General features: G+C 42.9%; 1 protein-coding gene across 4 annotated transcripts in view; it reads right to left on the bottom strand.

Moving 5' to 3' along the window:
• PTPRO (protein tyrosine phosphatase receptor type O) overlaps nucleotides 1-19,364 on the bottom strand; it is an 814,046-nt gene that overhangs the window by 219,776 nt on the left and 574,906 nt on the right. For all 4 annotated transcript variants that reach the window (XM_069228459.1, XM_069228458.1, XM_069228461.1 and 1 more), the window contains exon 12: nucleotides 8,903-9,023. In XM_069228459.1, the coding sequence (XP_069084560.1) occupies nucleotides 8,903-9,023 (121 nt within the window). The remainder of the gene's footprint in view (nucleotides 1-8,902; nucleotides 9,024-19,364) is intronic.

The raw sequence follows: 19,364 nt of genomic DNA, 5'->3' as shown, positions 1-19,364 counted from the left end.
ACCCTTGTCTTGACCCAATGGTCCGCCTTCTTTCCCAATTCTTGGGGAGAAATTGGTCCTAGGTCTACCAGATGCTGATGCAGTTTATCATTGAAACAATTACTTAACAGGTGTTCTTTCACAAATAAATTGTACAGCCCATCATAATTACTTACACCACTGCCTTGAATCCAACCATCTAGTGTTTTCACTGAGTAGTCTATAAAGTCAACCCAGGTCTGGCTCGAGGATTTTTGAGCCCCCCTGAATCTAATCCTATACTCCTCAGTGGAGAATCCAAAGCCCTCAATCAGGGTACCCTTCATGAGGTCATAAGATTCTGCATCTTGTCCAGAGAGTGTGAGGAGTCTATCCCTACACTTTCCTGTGAACATTTCCCAAAGGAGAGCACCCCAGTGAGATCTGTTCACTTTTCTGGTTACACAAGCCCTCTCAAAAGCTGTGAACCATTTGGTGATGTCATCACCATCTTCATATTTAGTTACAATCCCTTTAGGGATTTTCAACATGTCAGGAGAATCTCTGACCCTATTTATGTTGCTGCCACCATTGATGGGTCCTAGGCCCATCTCTTGTCTTTCCCTCTCTATGGCTAGGATCTGTCTTTCCAAAGCCAATCTTTTGGCCATCCTGGCTAACTGGATGTCCTCTTCACTGGGGCTATCCTCAGTGATTTCAGAGGTGTTGGTCTCTCCTGTGAGGGAACCAGTATCTCTGACTATTATTTTAGGAGTCAGGGTTTGAGGGACCCTGTTCTCCCTAGATAGGACTGGAAGGGGGGAATTGTCCTCCAAGTCACTATCCTCTTCCTCTGAGTTGCCACCCTCAGAGGGGTTGGCCTTTTCAAACTCTGCCAAAAGCTCCTGGAGCTGTATTTTGGTAGGTTTGGGGCCCATTGTTATTTTCTTTATTTTACAGAGTGACCTTAGCTCCCTCATCTTAAGATGGAGGTAAGGTGTGGTGTCGAGTTCCACCACAGTCACATCTGTGCTAGACATTTTGCTTCTAAAAGTTGGAATACTTTTTAAGAATCTACAACTGGTTCTAGAATCTAATTCAAACTTTTACAAACTTTTAAACTCTAAAAGAAATGCTAAACAGGATCTAACACAAGGCCCTAGCAGGTCTTTTAAGAATTTAGAAAACTTTTCAAATTGCAAAAATCAATTTCTAATGACAATTTTGGAATTTGTCGTGTGATCAGGTATTGGCTGAGTAGTCCAGCAAATGCAAAGTCTTGTACCCCACCGCTGATCCACCAATGTAGGAAGTTGGCTCTGTATGTGCTATTTCAAAGTAAGGAATAGCATGCACAGAGTCCAAGGGTTCCCCTTAGAGGTAAAATAGTGGTAAAAATAGATAATACTAATGCTCTATTTTGTGGTAGTGTGGTCGAGCAGTAGGCTTATCCAAGGAGTAGTGTTAAGCATTTGTTGTACATACACATAGACAATAAATGAGGTACACACACTCAGAGACAAATCCAGCCAATAGGTTTTTATATAGAAAAATATCTTTTCTTAGTTTATTTTAAGAACCACAGGTTCAAATTCTACATGTAATATCTCATTCGAAAGGTATTGCAGGTAAGTACTTTAGGAACTTCAAATCATCAAAATTGCATGTATACTTTTCGAGTTATTCACAAATAGCTGTTTTAAAAGTGGACACTTAGTGCAATTTTCACAGTTCCTAGGGGAGGTAAGTATTTGTTAGGTTAACCAGGTAAGTAAGACACTTACAGGGCTTAGTTCTTGGTCCAAGGTAGCCCACCGTTGGGGGTTCAGAGCAACCCCAAAGTCACCACACCAGCAGCTCAGGGCCGGTCAGGTGCAGAGTTCAAAGTGGTGCCCAAAACACATAGGCTAAAATGGAGAGAAGGGGGTGCCCCGGTTCCGGTCTGCTTGCAGGTAAGTACCCGCGTCTTCGGAGGGCAGACCAGGGGGGGTTTTGTAGGGCACCGGGGGGGACACAAGCCCACACAGAAATTTCACCCTCAGCAGCGCGGGGGCGGCCGGGTGCAGTGTAGAAACAAGCGTCGGGTTTGTAATGGAAGTCAAAGGGAGATCTAGGGATCTCTTCAGCGCTGCAGGCAGGCAAGGGGGGGGTTCCTCGGGGAAACCTCCACTTGGTCAAGGGAGAGGGACTCCTGGGGGTCACTCCTCCAGTGAAAGTCTGGTCCTTCAGGTCCTGGGGGCTGCAGGTGCAGGGTCTCTCCCAGGTGTCGGGACTTAGGATTCAAAGAGTCGCGGTCAGGGGAAGCCTCGGGATTCCCTCTGCAGGCGGCGCTGTGGGGGCTCAGGGGGGACAGGTTTTTGTACTCACAGTCTTAGAGTAGTCCTGGGGTCCCTCCTGAGGTGTTGGATCGCCACCAGCCGAGTCGGGGTCGCCGGGTGCAGTGTTGCAAGTCTCACGCTTCTTGCGGGGAGCTTGCAGGGTTCTTTAAAGCTGCTGGAAACAAAGTTGCAGCTTTTCTTGGAGCAGGTCCGCTGTCCTCGGGAGTTTCTTGTCTTTTCGAAGCAGGGGCAGTCCTCAGAGGATGTCGAGGTCGCTGGTCCCTTTGGAAGGCGTCGCTGGAGCAGGATCTTTGGAAGGCAGGAGACAGGCCGGTGAGTTTCTGGAGCCAAGGCAGTTGTCGTCTTCTGGTCTTCCTCTGCAGGGGTTTTTCAGCTAGGCAGTCCTTCGTCTTGTAGTTGCAGGAATCTAATTTTCTAGGGTTCAGGGTAGCCCTTAAATACTAAATTTAAGGGCGTGTTTAGGTCTGGGGGGTTAGTAGCCAATGGCTACTAGCCCTGAGGGTGGGTACACCCTCTTTGTGCCTCCTCCCAAGGGGAGGGGGTCACAATCCTAACCCTATTGGGGGAATCCTCCATCTGCAAGATGGAGGATTTCTAAAAGTTAGAGTCACTTCAGCTCAGGACACCTTAGGGGCTGTCCTGACTGGCCAGTGACTCCTCCTTGTTTTTCTCATTATTTTCTCCGGCCTTGCCGCCAAAAGTGGGGCCTGGCCGGAGGGGGCGGGCAACTCCACTAGCTGGAGTGTCCTGCTGGGTTGGCACAAAGGAGGTGAGCCTTTGAGGCTCACCGCCAGGTGTGACAATTCCTGCCTGGGGGAGGTGTTAGCATCTCCACCCAGTGCAGGCTTTGTTACTGGCCTCAGAGTGACAAAGGCACTCTCCCCATGGGGCCAGCAACATGTCTCGGTTTGTGGCAGGCTGCTAAAACTAGTCAGCCTACACAGATAGTCGATTAAGTTTCAGGGGGCACCTCTAAGGTGCCCTCTGGGGTGTATTTTACAATAAAATGTACACTGGCATCAGTGTGCATTTATTGTGCTGAGAAGTTTGATACCAAACTTCCCAGTTTTCAGTGTAACCATTATGGTGCTGTGGAGTTCGTGTTTGACAGACTCCCAGACCATATACTCTTATGGCTACCCTGCACTTACAATGTCTAAGGTTTTGTTTAGACACTGTAGGGGTACCATGCTCATGCACTGGTACCCTCACCTATGGTATAGTGCACCCTGCCTTAGGGCTGTAAGGCCTGCTAGAGGGGTGTCTTACCTATACTTCATAGGCAGTGAGAGGCTGGCATGGCACCCTGAGGGGAGTGCCATGTCGACTTACTCGTTTTGCCCTCACTAGCACACACAAGCTGGCAAGCAGTGTGTCTGTGCTGAGTGAGAGGTCTCCAGGGTGGCATAAGACATGCTGCAGCCCTTAGAGACCTTCCTTGGCATCAGGGCCCTTGGTACTAGAAGTACCAGTTACAAGGGACTTATCTGGATGCCAGGGTCTGCCAATTGTGGATACAAAAGTACAGGTTAGGGAAAGAACACTGGTGCTGGGGCCTGGTTAGCAGGCCTCAGCACACTTTCAATTGTAAACATAGCATCAGCAAAGGCAAAAAGTCAGGGGGCAACCATGCCAAGGAGGCATTTCCTTACACTATCCCTCTGCATCCTTCAGTCTGTTTACTGCCTGCCGGGGGTAACTATTGATCCTGCTCTACTATTAATACACAACATCAGAGAGACACAATATGGACGCAGGCTAAGCACAGCGTTTGCTAGTAGTCTTAACACTTATTTTATTGGATTTTGTATTGAGGTCTATTTATCATTTAATTCTAGTTTTAAATTGTCAGAGGTAATCTAGATAATTACGGATTCCATTCCAGTGCTAATATTTACTTTTGAGAAACCTGGCGGTCGCAGTCATATAGGAATCATTCCCTTCCTTGCACTATACAAATGACAGTAAGTCCAGTGCTTAATTTGTAAAAAAAAAAAAAGGTTCCGGTGCTCAAAGCCCTCCTTTTAAACATGCGGCTGCAGCAATTAAATGCGCGAACACAGAATACTGAGGCGGCGTAATTCTGAAGTCATCTCGGCCTCTTCAATCCATATAAAGCCACTCCCTGCCCCTTCAGCTCACTCTTGCAGCTTTCTACTTTCTCCCTTTGTGACGCTTTTTCATTTTTCCCTTCCTCCGTCTTTCCCATATGTGTCTTTTGCTCACAGCAAATGCTTGAGGCAGACGATCAAGCCCCGGCCCTCACAAATAAGTGCCGGTGCTCAGCACCGGAAACAACCAGCACAAATTAAGCACTTAGTAAGTCTCATACTTAATGTGCAGACAGGCACTCATGAGTGTTCAATACATTAATGCAAGGGTGTAGTGCAGACAGGGATCTGTGCGGCTCGAAAGTGGAAGAAATGATTCGACGAAATGAGATCCTATTATTTCGGCAACATTACCATTAACTAATAAATGGAAAACACATTAACGGGGCCATTACTGAAGACTCTAAACACCTATTCTCTGCAAAAGCAAATATTATGTACGAGGTTATAGATGTCGATCATAATCCAAGATTGTCAAATCCTCTTTATACTGACTGGGTTATAATGCTGATTGACAAAATATCACGACAAGGATATTACAGGTTCAATCTATGTAATTATTGTGAAACAATTGTTTTTGCACAACTAAGACTTACTGATACAGCAATAGTAAATTACACATTCTGGATTTGGGTAATTTCACGATTGAAAATTGCAATTAGGATTGTAGATGTTTTTAAAATGGTAAAGCACTCTTCTCTGTGTCAAGATTCTAAAGCAACTCAGACATCAAATCGCTCACAGGAATGGAAAGGCCTGAAAAGTATGGAAGACAAGCCAATCCATATGTGTCTCAAGCACACACAAGCCCAGCCAACATACTCTCACTTGATATCTGTACTTTTGGAATATATGAATGCCTGTAGGGTCTTAGTGGGAGAGTTAAGACCGGATTTATCTAAGGATTGGTTTGCACTTGCGTCACACAGGATATTGCAAGGGCAACAAAATACTTAAGTCCAATTTACCAAGCAACGAAGGGCCATTTACCTAGCAATGCAAGGCCTCCTTGCATGGCCCTGTGTTGCTTGGTAAATCTGGAGTATCGTAAGGCAGCGCTACTCTGCAGTGTGAAGGGGTTCCATTGGTGTGGAGAGTGGGTGTTCCCATGCATCTACCCATGGACTTTGGTGCGCTCCCAGATTGACCAAGAATGGTAAACCTGGGAATGCATCAACAGTGTATTCCTTCCTGAAAGAGGTACAAAGAGAAGAAATATCTTTATTCCTCCTTGTTGTTACCTCTTTCTAAGCGTGCTGCATTCTGCAGGAGGCTTAGAAAGAGGAAAACCTCTAAGGACTGCTTTTGTGCAAGATGGATTCCCTTCCTGCACAAAAACAATCCATCCTTCAATGCAGGCTCTCTTGCACCACGGCACAAGGGTGCCTGGGTTGGTGCTAGGTAGCCTGCCACTAGTGCCCCAGAACAAGGAGAGAGCAGGAATGTGCCATACCATGGTAAATATTGGTGCATTCCTGCTCTCTCCCTTCGATGCGGTGCAGCAAGAGTGCTTACTGTGTTATGCTGTGTGAAATGATGATAAATGAGGCTCTTAATATTTTAGGCCCTCTCTAAATGGATCAGACACCTGGTAATGTGTCATTTAGTTGCTCTTTACCTGCTATGGTTCTGTGCTTTGCATTAGTTCACAACATTTCATCCATTTGGCATCTTTGTTGTTTTCTCCCTTTCCAATCTCTGTTAGGGCTTTCCCTTGGCTCCCTTCATTGTCTCTTGGTGTTTGTACTTGTTCCCTCTTGGTTTCCTGTTCTGATTTGATTTGTCAGCTTGTGCTCAACCATTTTCTGGCATCCTGGGGTTCTCGTGTGGTATCTTGTTCTAACAGAAGCTGGTCACATCACTTTCCACAATTATGATGGGTAAGCCTTGTTCTACCAGTATGCATACCACTTTGGTTCCACCAGTATAACATATACCTACCTACCTGTTAAGGCATGACTGGTGATGGGGAAAAGTACAGCAGAATCTCAGCAGAATTCATTGAACTCTTGAACATGCTGATCCCAAAATTATGAATATTTAAATTCTATTTGCACAGAGTGAACAATTCTCTTTTAAGCATTTGCAGCATATTCCTAGTGGTCCTCCCTTGCTAAGCCAGCCTTTAGCAACACTTAAAACAAATTAAATGTATGTGAGAGAGGGGCTATGGAGTGATGAGGGTCACTTGTGGTGAGTGGTAGTGAGTGAAGTCGAGAAGGAGGCCATGGATGGGGAGGTGCCAAAAAAGATTGTTGCTCCAAGCGCCACCAGCATTAAAGCCCGCCCTGTTCACACATACACTTATAACACTCAGCTGCTCTTCCAAATTAGCCCTAGTTCTCATAACACTATGAACATTTGTAGGTAATAAAAGTCTACATGGACCAGAGGTGTCTGTCTCAAAATGCCAGCACAACAAACTGGATGCTGAATCAACACAATTACCTATTTTAAGAAGCAGCAATAAACTCACATTCTAATAGGAGGCACGTGAAGATATTCGAGGTAATTTTTGACCAATGACTTACTACAGAGGAGTACAACTATATTGTAAAAAGAAATTGTAGCTATTATATCCAAATTAAAGCCTTTTTTGGGTGAAAGGGAAGTTGCATTAACTACTACAAAAACCTGTGCAATTCACTTCTCAGTTATTGCAGCAGAGTTTTGTTGTGTCCCAAAGAAATGACAGTCTTCAGAAAATTGTAAATATTGCCTCAAGATTTGTGGCAGAAGTTGACAAGATGGAACATGTCTCACTAAATGTAAAAAGATTCTGCTGGCTTCCTATAACAAAAACAGAAGGCATTCTTCACAAAATAGTCCATATCAATGTTCGGAGACTTTGAACTGATATGTGTTATAGTGCCAACTAAATGGGCCTTTTAGTGCACTGTTGAACAGGTCTGTGGGAAATTAACCACTAAGGATTCCCACCTTTTACATTTCAAATGAGGATCTCAGTAGCACACTAAATGGCACACATTGATTGTGCCATAGAATCCTATAATTTTTTCAGAGTTCTACGCTGAGGGATGTATATTTCATCCTAAAGGCAGGTACTCATCCAATTACTTTTTATTAGGGTGCTGAGAGACACCCTTTCAGCCCTCTGCCTCAACGCTGGATCTTCTTTGAAATTTGAAACTTCCCAGATATAGGATTATAGAACCCCTACATGTATAGAGCTAAGTAAACGTTTTAGGAAATTATGCACACTGATATGCCATTTGACTACTAAGCTCTCATCTACCAATCACTCCTACGCATTTCTAATCACATGCAGATCAATTACAATTGTGTGATGGTCAGCTACCAAGTTTCACTCGTTCCTCTCTATACAAAGTTAAAAGCAAGATGGTGAGAATTAACCCTTCATGTTACTCTTCACAAGTCTCATTGTAGTCTTGTTTCCCTCTCTTAAGATGGAAAAGGCCTAATATTTGGATCATCACTTGGTGTGCGTGCCCTCCAGATCACTCAGTGTACTATTGTTTCACCATCACTGTCAAAGCTGCATCTGCCCTTTGTACTCTTTTTCTTATTTGACTGGGTTGAGGCAGAGGGCCTTATCCAACAAAGTAAGTCTACAAGAGCTAATTTAAGACTAAGGGCCTGATTTAGATCATGGCGGAAGGAAATACGCTTTCACAGACATGAAGGATATCCCGTCCGCCGTATTACAATCCCATTATATCCTATGGAGATCGTAGTACAGTGGACGGGATACCCATCACATTTGTGATGGAGTATTCCATCCGCCAAGACTACATCAGGCCAATAAATTCTGTCACAGTTGTGGGCTGACTAATGTTAAACAGTTGAAGAGTTGTAGTAGCACTATTTTACCCCCTTAGACAGTGGTAACGTCACAGGAATGAGCTGCTTTTGATGGGAAATGTAGTTGCATTTATTGGCATATTTAAAGTAAATATCTGAATATAACACAATAACTTGCACAAAGCAACATAACGAAATTAAAACGTAACGGGGCACAACACAGCACAGCATTAAAACGAGACACAGCAACCACAGTGCAACACATCACATTGCAATAATGCAAAACAAAAACACTGCAATATGAAAAACACACTACTGCACCAAAAAGTACCACAACAAATATACACAAATCTTTTTTTCACATATTTCTATTTCAATATTCTATTTTCACAATAAATTGGTAAAAGTGTTTGTGCCATGAACTGCTTTGCTTAGCACTAAAAGACAGGAAACAGCTGGAGTATAAACATTTTGTGAATTATCCCACAGACTATGTGAGTTCTCCAAGAAATGTCAACCAGTTTGGTGCTTTGTAGTTCCATCTCCAAGGCATGAGCTTATTGCATTGTTGTTGTACAACGTTTATAGTGCATACCTGGGCAACATTAGGAATTGTCATTATGCAAACAACGTACACAGACAACAGACAGTGAGGCAAAGTCGATATAACATGGATAACTTACGAAGCAGTATAAAAAACATTCTTCCTACCCAGTTTTATAAGGCGCGGCATGGATGTGTTAGTATTTTTCTCAGTACAGGCTGTTACGGTGAAGTTGTAGACATCTCCTGGTGGTACACTTATCACTGCAGTCATCACATTCCGTGTCACCTGTGACATAAATCCAAAGTGTCAGCCACACATAATGTCAATGTTATTTGCCCTTTTGTGTAGCTGGAAGTGCGCCCACTTTGATATTTAATGTTTTTTGTTAATTGGTTATGTTGTTTTCCTTACAACATAAATACATTCTTGATACCCCATTTAAGGGTGGATATACTCATCACTCCGGCAGTAATTAATCGTTCATTTCCTTTAATTTCTCTCCACTGAAATGCGGGGTAGGTTGACTTATGTTTAAGGGATCTTTTCACTAGACCGTGCCTCCCTATGGGTAGTGTAATGCAATGCGACTGTTCCTATCTGGACGACCCCCCTTGAAAAAATGTAATCAAAAACCTATTAATCGGTGATGGTCCAATGGTTGTATGAGAAAGTGATGTTGGTGCCAAAACCTTTCTAACCCATTAAGAAAAACACATTAAGGCTTCACGGGTACAGCTTGATTGGTCTGCAAAAGGCTGTCATTCTGCCAAAAGGAGGTAAAGACATGCTAATGATAGGAGATACATATAGGAGGAGTGGTGCTCCAAGGAAAGTCTGGGTGAGCTACCTATAGCTAGATATCTCTATAAGGACTCAGTGAAAGTAGGAAAACGCCTCTTTCACCGGACGTTTAATCTAATCTGATTTTTTCAGCACAGAATACTTCCTGGCAACTTTTCAAATGGAGGATGAAAAGTATCCCAGCAATGCAACTGACTGTAGCAATTTCCTGCTATAATATAAAAAAGTGAGTAATAATGATTTACAGGTCAGGTTATTATAGGGGATGCAACAAATACTAAATGAGAGTGGTAATCAAGGAGTGAGGAATTGTCCTAAGCCCAGAGAAGCAACTGGCAGTTCACTCAGCCTCAACACCACACACAAATACCTAGGCCCGTGGATACAAATATAAATAACATAGACCATAACATATTAGAGGATAGAAATGTATTTGAAAGAAACATCATTTCCTTTTATTTTTTTACAGTTAGGTTTGCATAAGGAAAACAAGCAGTGGCAAGGCCAACAGGTCTCACTATTTTTATGACAAAATCGAAAATGCAATGACGTGCTAAGTAGAGCTGCAAAGAGCATGACAAGATGCACTAGAATGACACAGTGCGGTGTGTGAACAAAAAAAGCCATCAAGAGCATCCTACGACACTTCAATAAGTATCAATACTACAAGTCAGGTACCAAATGTAATCTGCCTTGCTTGTGAAGCTGGGGTCGTCCAAAAAGGCTTGAAATAATGAATTGATCACTGGATTGCGAAGCAAGCACTTATCAATATGAGTCACAATCACAAAACTGAAAAGCTAAGTGATGGTTCAGATCTCTCCAAGGGGACAGCCAGGATGAATACAAAGTAAATGAGGAAAGCGATTTGTTGGCCCTTTGATTAATGCTTCTTCTGTAGATATGCTAGTCTTCCTTTAATACACATGCACACCGACAGAGAAGAAAAAACATTTATCTCAGCCATTTCGTCATTTTTTCAAATATTATATTATTATTTTGGCATACATTAGTATTCAGGGAACAACCACAATCCTTGTCAGTGTGAACAACAAAAGTTGATACATTAATCTGTGCTTAACCGTCTGGTAGCTCAGCACAAAAGCAGCCAGGCTTAACTTAGAGACAATGTGTGAAGTATTTATGCATCACACAAACAGTAATAAAGCGAAAACATAAGAAAAGTTCCAAACCAGTTTAGAAAAATGTAATACATTTTAAAAATAAAACAGCAAAAATCTTATCAGGCGAACCAGAGACATTCAGTTTAAAGGTTTTTAAAGAGAATAGTCGCTTAAAAGCACAAAGCGTTGTGCTAGACCGGTGGAAAGTAACAAGCTCAGGCCAACCACGATGGAGCACAGGTTGGATATATGGACCAGGTTAGTCCAGCTAAAGAGTTACCTTCAAAGTCCAGTCAAAGAGTTCCATTTGCGTTGGAAGAGGCCATGACAAGCAAGCTAAGTGGTGCGGGAGGTCTTGCTGCAGCGCGAAGAGCAGGCCAGGCATCTTGGTTGGCCATCGTTGTAGCGCAAAGAGCCGGTTGGGCATTGTGGACGGTCACTGCTGAAGCTTCAGATGGCGGTCGTTCTGGGCTGTCGTTGCGGTAGCACAAAGTGCAGGTCTTGCATTGCCAGTTGCCACTTGCAGTCGCTGTCAACACAGAGAACAGATCTCACCGGAACGTCACTTTGGTGATCGTCATCGACGGCATAGTCTTAGCACAAACTGACCCGTTCCCGATCACAAAAAGCCAAAACATCAGGATTTTCACTTTTACTTCAGGAGGGGTGCATGCTGATGACAGTAAAGGGTCCAGGAACTGGGGAGGTACCTCTTGGGGTACAAGGACTCACTCCAGCAGAGGTCAGCAAGGCTCAAGCAGATCCAGTTGCAGCAGGGCAGCTCGGCAGTTGCAGGGAGACCTCTGAAGCTTGTCTTTCTGGAACTCACACAGCAGGTCAGTCAACTGACCCTTAGATTCACTCTGGTCAGCCAGCAAGGAAGGCAAGCAGGCCCTGTCTTCTTTCTCAGACAGCAAGGCAGTTCTTCATGCTGCAGGGCTGTCCTTGTTCTGTTACTTCCACAGGTTCGGGAGTGTTCTGATGAGTGGCTCTGGAGGGCCAATATTTATTCCTAGTGCCAGCTTTTGTTTGGGGAGCTCACAGTCCTACCCCAACATTTAGTTCTGGAAAGTGTCCCCCTTTCCCTGTCCAGGTTCCTGTCTGGGCGGCAGAAGGCAGGGTAGGCCTGGTGTCAGATTCCTTTGTAATGGCAAGAGGCAAAGTTATTTAAGTGTAAGTGGGGCTGCGTACAGTCCTTCCCCAGTCGTCCTGCCAGGATGGCCCATTCTGTCCATACCTAAGCCCTCATTGTGTTATTGTCTGGCAGCAATACACAAAACCCAATAGCCATTCTAAAGTTAGCATGCTAAATGTAATAAGGTAAACCAGTGTTAGTCAATGGGAGAGATAGGCCTTACAACAGAAAAAAAAACAACTTTAGGATTTTTTCACTGCCAGGATATTCAAAACATGTCCTACCTTTTAAATTCAGTGCAACCTGCTCTATCAGTCTTTAGGACCTACCTTAGTTGTGACTTATAAGTATTAAAAAAAGGCATGTTTAGGCCTGGAAAATGTTTATTTTGCCTCATTGAAATGGCAGTTAAAAACTGCACTACAGGTCACGGTGGTAGCGCCTAGTCATGTTTTACAAGGCTACTTTAGTAGGTGGAACAGTGAGTGTTGTAAGCCCACTGGCATAATTTAATTTACAGGCCAAGGGTACATATAGTGCCATTTACTAGAGACTTACGGATAAATTAAAAGTGCCAGTTAGGTTTAGTCCAGTTTTACTATGTTTGAAGGCAAGAGTGCAAGCATTGTAGCTCTGGTTATCAGTGGTAAAGCGTAGAGTTCTAATGCCAAAAAAAACAAATTCAGCAAAACAGGAGGTGTGAAGGCAAAAAGTTTGGAATACCATGACACGGATGTCAGGTCGAACACATGAGCTGGAAGTAAAACATGAAAAGAAGAGCAGAAAAGGAAGCTAGACAACCTATTACTTATGGTTTTGGCTTGCATCAATATTTGTGTGGATGTATGCCCAGGTATGCCCCGGTGCGTGCAAGGCAGACAGCAAGAATTATATTGATAAATGACTGCTCCATATCCACTCCATTCCAAGATGGCCACCCATTTCACAATGCCCCTTTAACCAAGATGGCTGACCTTTAGACCCCTTGTGACTTAATACAGAGATTTGTGGCATACTTGGGGTGGCTTTAAATACAGACAGTAAGGTCATCCTATCATAAGTAAAAGGCTGACCCAAAATTTATTGTCTATATGTTGTCTTGTAGGCCATAGGTTTTTGCTAACAGAAATCTAGAGCTGTCTGTAAAGAGAGACCTACTGACTTGGTCTCTGTTCAGTGAGTATTGAGTCTTCATTGTGTGGTCTCATCATTAACATGTTCTAACTTCTCCAGTTGCTATCGCTGCCCTAAATGTAACTCTTGCCACACCTATTAAAATTAGCAAACAATTGGAAATCATTGGCTTCCTAAAACATCAAAGCAATACATTATAGGATCAACTAAAACATTGCAACCTTGTGAGTTCCATTGAAGACAATGTTATTGCAGGCCTACAGATCCCACATTCAAATACTCGTCTTTCTATTTCTACCCTTTAGATTTAGAACATTCTACTTTCAGTGGTTGGACTTTTTGAATAGTCCTTTGCCTAAGGATTTTCCAATTGTTAAATGCCATCTCCATCGTTATAGGCCCATGCCTACGGAGCAAGCCTATATCTAGGGTTCAGGGCCGTTAGCAGCGGCAGTGGGTTATAGAGCTATAGATTGCAAAATCAATATTATAAAAATAATTTTAGAATGTGGAACAGAAATACATGTTTCAACTAGGTATTGTTAGAGATTTTAGTATCCATTTAATTAAGTAATATGTATGAGTGAAAACCAGGCTTAATCTGAAATTGCATTTTAATGTGCACTTTCCTTTCTGAACTTTGCATGACCGTATTTGCATGATGTGCTTGATTTGCCAACTTTGACGAATTCCAACAAAGTTGAACTCAGCAGAAATATTTCTACTGTAACTTTTGCATGGCCTATGCATGACGCAAACTTATTATGCTAATGAAGAAGGTTATATTATTTTTGTTTTTTTCTAACTGCCTGAACTGCATTGAAATTCCAAAATGTGCTAAACTAATCCGAAACTTGCTTCTTCATGAATAGGCTTTAGTGTGGAGATGTATGGGAAAGGCATGATCTAAATGTATTCATGCAAAATATCTACGCAAGTGTCTTTTCTTTCCAGAAACCGAGACAATTGGGAAATTTGTCAGTTATAACAACCTGTGTAGAAATGTTATTAATTGTATCTTGTAGTATTACTGTCTTTGTTAAACATCTCCATCCCAACTGAAGCTGACTTCATCTTCTGAATTTCAGACTATTTGATTGACTGTCTAATATCTGAGATTAAACAAAGTCATATTTTGTGTATATTTTGTATTCATGCATAAATGTGCCCCAGGGAAAAAAACAGGTAGAGGTGGAGAAGGTTTTTGGCTTAGCCTGGCCAATTAGTCTCAGACACAGACTCCCTCTCTCTCTATGAGCTCTTGCCACAGACAGATTTGCTTTTTGCCTAGGCTGTTCTGTACCATAAGTATTTTTTATGAGTACTGATACCTCTGCAGACCAGTCTGCTTTTTAAACTCTGTTCTTTTTGCTATTCATTGACTAAAATGTTTTACTTTTATTGATTTAGAATACTACAATAGGGATAAATTGTGGGATACACTTTTTGTAATGTTCTGTAAGTTCTAATTGACTAATAAAGAAAGACTTAAAACGTATGATAAAATAAAACTTTACAAATGTCATTAAAACTCTCATCATTGACTCCTGAAAGAATAATAAATGTATTGTTTATGAAAATTGTAGCTTGCACCTGCAACCCATACCCAAAATCCAGTCAAGGATATTTAAGAGGTGCTGAGTATTTTATAATTTTAGGATTCTCTGCTCTCCCAGTATTGACACTTTTATGAAATACAATATTCTATAGAAGTCACCATGTCTACTACAACTTCTTTACTATTTCCTAAAAGTATTGCTTAACATGTCAGAATATGCAGTACATGTGCTTATCTAGCAAGAGCTCAGATAAGCCCTTTATAGTTTTTTAAGTCTCAGCTAGACAGTGCACCCCTGTTTTCAAGAGACATTTTGTATCAATCTGTGGGCTTCAGCCCACCCATCGGCTTTCCATTTGCTGGCTCTATTGTCAGTCTCATATTCTTTCTCCCTGCTTGTCCATGTCATGCATTTGCTCGTATTTGGTCCTCCCTGTGAGCATGGATACTGGGCATCATTTTAGGACCCGTTTTAGGGACTATTGTTTCTGATTTTCAGCACACTACAGGGTGCTTGTGCTTTTGCTGGTTCCCTCCCACCTGCTCTCCCTTCCCCTAGTGACAAACACACTCTTCACGTGACCTCAGTGATGAGCTTTCCCCACGCTACAAGTCATCACCCCACCAGCTTGTTTATATATGGCTCTATTTTTTGGGGAACTTTGCAGCAATGTACTGCAAATGTGATTGCAGGTATAAAATGCACCCTACCAATTTGAAAATGTCAGAGTTTAACATCAGAACGGATAATAGCTTGGGGCTCCAATATGTAAATCACGCTATGGTGTTCAGCCTATCAGTTGAGCCTAACCCGCCTCTCAGACCCAATCACAGACCACGCTGTGGAATGGCCATCTTGTTTTATTAGGAGTTTCTTTGTGTTCAATAAGTCTACCAGAGTGTATGTATTTCAGTTGTCTTTCTTCCTCCTTTATGTCCTAATGTGGATGTTGTCCATCCTCCCTCTTCATTGTCCATGTTGCCAGATCCACTCACGATACAACAAAGCTTGTGTAGTACAAGTACTACATAGTACTTGCGGAGGAGTGCTCTGGCGCCTCATGTGCCAACAGTACATGGGCAACTGAGCTGGGGGTCGCCAACAGCAATGTACTTTTCAGAATAAGACTGTGCTGCGTAGCTCACCCTGATATAGAACAATCTGTACATGAAGGATAGCAGTAGTCGCCACGCAGCACACTGCATTATGCTTCTTGAGGGCCCATGGTTGCGTGTAGACTGCAGAGTGTACTGTGTAGGAGACATGGCATACGTGGAGCTGTGGGAGGAGCTGTGTGTGCTGTATGTCTTCTATTGGTGAGGTCTAGAGTGATGTCCATCACACATAGACACAAGCACACACACAGTGTGCCGTGCCTGCATTAAAGTAGAGTGCTTACTACTACTGTTTCAGCACATGGTAGTTGTGAGCCAGGGCAAGGACCCCCACTAACCCCCCTTACTCCTACTGACATCTCCTCATCCCCAACACCCGTCCTCTCACAGAATACCAATGTTTTCTACATCATTTTTGCAGATTATCGCATTACTGCAGTTATTGAAAGGTACGCACCACAAGATTTTCACACTTTAATTGAATACCAAGCAATATGTGCCTGTTGGTCTTTCTGCTTGGTTGTTTATCGACTTGTCTGTTCGCATTGCTCCCTGTTGGTCTGTCTTCCTATTTCCTCTCACATGTCTGCCTGTCTCTGTGTCTCGTTCTGCCTTTCCATCCAGTCCACCCATTCAGAAACCTGTCCACTCGACCATTAGTTAAGTTCTCCCGCCACCAACTGAGCTATACATCTGTCCTACAATCCATTCATCCATCCATGCACCTATCCATTCACACTCACTCATCCATCCATCTTATCATCCCAATCCATCCATGCACATCCATGACTGTCTCACGTGCATTTAAAGGGGTTTCTATTCCATTTTGCATGTAAGCAAACACTAACGTTTATATAGTCCACAGCTTTGCTTTTGTGTTCCACATTAAAGTAGTTTGCTTTTCGTGGCTGCATCCGGTATCAAGTAATAATGAGCTCGGCTTGGGTCGGGCACAGGGGTCACTTACTATATGTCTGCGGGCAAAAGTTACCAGCTGGTGTAGTCGCAGGCTGAAGTGACAATGCAAGGGTGCATGTATTTATGTGGCAGGGAAGCGGCGCTCCTGATGTCAGTGCTGTGTAGTCGGTGTGCACTGGGTCGTGCACTCCTAATGCTTTGATGTATCTGTGTGAGATAACTACTTGCACGGCCCCTGTGGTGCAGCACTTTAGCACGTGAACCAATTGTGCTCCGACAGTGCTCCGCAGTGCAGTATCTGCTCTGAGCATGATATGTGCATATATTTTCTGACCAAAGTAATATGATTTCATGTATGACTTGCAGAGTGTCATTTTCAGCGTTTGGATTTTTGGGGCACTAGTCGGAGTGGGGGGAATCTGAAAGGCACGACGTGCCCATGCTTTTTTAATTGGAGAAAAACAGTTCCCTTAATTTGTGTAAAGAGACAACTGTCCCGGGGGGGTTAATGCTGCACGGAAATCCTTCAGCTGACTTGTAAGGCAGGGAGCCTCCTGTGCTGTGAAATCAAGGAAGGGGCAAACGGCTAAACAAGCCATCTCGCAAGGTGCCTCCTTCCCTGAAAGGAACGTAAATCTGCACAACTGGCCAATCTAATCTAAATGTAAAGCGCACTTGGAAGCTGCTATTGGCTTTAATTGGTTGAATCACCTGAAGCTTCTGACACATGTTTATTTCTACCAGCTAAGTGTGCGCTTTTAAAAGACAGTTATAAAAAAAAGCTGCTCTATGTACATTCTGGGTATTAGTAAAATCTATATTTTAAAATGACAATTTTATTTTAAATATTTTTTTCACATTTTGTAGAAGCCTCTCTTAAATTGTGAGTAATGCCAGTTTAAAATAATGACATGTGTTCACGTTGCTTGCAGTCACATGCTGAGACCTTGTACCACTGTGCATACACGTCGCTATTCTTCACTGCACCAACCAGGATTCAATTCTCTGGCTGTCTGGTGCAGTGCATTAACTAATAGAGGTTTCAATATGTCTGATAGTGTATTTCCCACTGATGAATATAACATTGCTTTTAATTTTCGTTTAAGGTGTGTGTTATTATATATGTAGTTACCTAAGGGTGAAAGTCCTAAAAAAAATTACAGAATATTTTAGTTTTTTTATCACACCCCCACGCTCACTCACCCCACCCCCATTGTGCGCAGCATCACAGTTCCCATGCTTTTAGTAATGTACTTCGACCTTGTTTTGGGGTAAGCATACAGGTAAGCATAAGGAGCACATCTAATAAGAAAGCAGCGTCAACTATGTGTTCTGTAATGGGAAAGCTTGTATTGCTGATGCATTTGTGCAGTCGTGAAACTTCACTCGCTCTTTAAAACCTCCAAACAAAACAGCAACTTGCAGCCCGACATAGAAACATTTCATCAGTAGGAAGGTATAGGCAAAAGGTAAAATTTGTGATTGTGCTAATTCACACTGGGGTCTGGGGAACAAGTACCTTTAGATCAAGGTATTCTGTTTGATATATTAGGTTCTTCATCACCCAAGGGGCTAACTTCATTACCTAATATATATAAGACTAAGATGAAACTAGGAGGCAGGCCCATCCTGAGTGGAAAATATGGATTACAGAAAATATGTCTCTCTGCCTCAATAGGTTTGTAATGTCTTATGTCACTTCACTATCCTCATATACTAAAAAAAAAAACAAATCAGGCAATGATATTACGAGGTTGAAGGATTTGCTAGTAGGTGTATTAGTTACTGTTCACCTTGGATGTTTGTGCCCTATATGCATCCATAAAACCACTGAATGGATTGAAATATGTCAACTAGTTTTGCCCAACAAATCAGTGGCATATATTGATCATGCTTCTTAACTGAATGAAATGTGCATTTTAGACCACAACTGCATTCCATATATTGGACAATACGTTTTAGATCGAGCCTACTAAACAGCGCATGCCCTGTCTGTTGAGAGACAAATTGTGGGCTTACCAAGAGCATGCACTGGCTTAGAGACCACTCATAATTTACCATCGGTAGCTTTTCCTAGCATGCTCATTTGTTTTTCCTAACTATTTGATGGCTTGCTTCGACCATCTTCTGTCTGTACCACTGATGGAATATTGCCACTTTACTTGTTTCCTTCCACTGCTCACTTCTAGGCCTCTACGTTTTTGTTTTGTCTTAAGAACTCCACAAGAGTGCATGTATTTTCCAGCTGGCTCTCTTTTGTGCTTCTCTTCCACTCTTAAATCTCCCTGTTGCTATCTGTCTCACTAGAGTACTTCTTCCTCGCTGACTACATGTTGATTTAAGACATGTTGCTCAGTTGTGGTTTGCCAGTGTTATATGGGGCTGGGTGGGACACGGGGGAGAGGGGAGAAAATAATAATAAACTTTAAAAAAAACAAAAAACCTTACCTCCGCTTCTCGCTGCACCACTCCTCTCCTGCAGGCAGCAGCCTGCCCTGCAGCCAATCCTGACACCGCTCAGAGCAGCATTAGGATTGTCTGGAAGCGCCCAGCCAGGGTGCTCCCAGGCAGACTGGGAGCCTGTGGCTGCTCTCTCCAGCCCGGCAACACAGTGCCGTGTTGGAGAGAGCACAGTGTACATGTGTGTTTGGCTGCCCGAGACGGCCAGCCAAACATACATGTGCACTGAGGGGAGTGCTCTATCCACTACCCTCAGTGGTTGTCATCCCCAATGCCCCGCCCCTTTTATTACAAAACAATAATATACATAGTTTATTATTGTTTTGTAGGAAAAGATTTTCAGCTGCTGCGTGAGGGGCAGGGGGGACGACGCTCCTCCA

Source organism: Pleurodeles waltl, chromosome 4_1 (assembly GCF_031143425.1).
Source record: "Pleurodeles waltl isolate 20211129_DDA chromosome 4_1, aPleWal1.hap1.20221129, whole genome shotgun sequence".
Taxonomy (NCBI): domain Eukaryota; kingdom Metazoa; phylum Chordata; class Amphibia; order Caudata; family Salamandridae; genus Pleurodeles; species Pleurodeles waltl.
The sequence above is the reverse complement of the archived record's forward strand: the minus strand, read 5'-3'. Positions and strand labels throughout refer to the sequence as shown.